The sequence below is a fragment of the Fukomys damarensis genome, unplaced genomic scaffold (assembly GCF_012274545.1).
Source record: "Fukomys damarensis isolate Sample0158 unplaced genomic scaffold, DMR_v1.0_HiC HiC_scaffold_19, whole genome shotgun sequence".
NCBI lineage: Eukaryota > Metazoa > Chordata > Mammalia > Rodentia > Bathyergidae > Fukomys > Fukomys damarensis.
Window position 1 is genome coordinate 62,463,276 of NW_022900931.1, and position 341 is coordinate 62,463,616.

General features: G+C 71.3%; 1 protein-coding gene across 1 annotated transcript in view; it reads right to left on the reverse strand.

The window, feature by feature from the left end:
• Opa3 (outer mitochondrial membrane lipid metabolism regulator OPA3) overlaps positions 1-341 on the reverse strand; it is a 34,412-nt gene that overhangs the window by 705 nt on the left and 33,366 nt on the right. The window contains exon 2 of the mRNA XM_010614647.1: positions 4-263. Within this exon, the coding sequence (XP_010612949.1) occupies positions 4-263 (260 nt within the window). The remainder of the gene's footprint in view (positions 1-3; positions 264-341) is intronic.

Here is a 341-nt window from a genome sequence, read left to right on the forward strand (position 1 = left end):
CGCCTCGAGCTCCAGCGCCAGCTGGCCCACCTCGTCCTGCAGCGCGTCCCACGACAGGCGCCGCTGCTCCTTCTTACGGCGCCGGTGCGACTGCTGGCGCCAGTACTCCAGCATCAGGCAGCTGCAGGCAGTGATGAAGATGATGGCTTCGCCCAGCAGCTCGGCGCCCAGCTCGGCAGCCGCCGCCTCGTTGAGCGGCTTCACGGCGTCTGCGCTGAAGCCCATGATGCGCATTTTGGTCCGCATCTCCGCCCAGTGGTACACTGCGGGGAAGAGGGCGTCACGGTCTGCGGCGGGGGAGCCCCCGGGCCCGCCCCCCCGCGCCTCGGAAGGGGCCACCC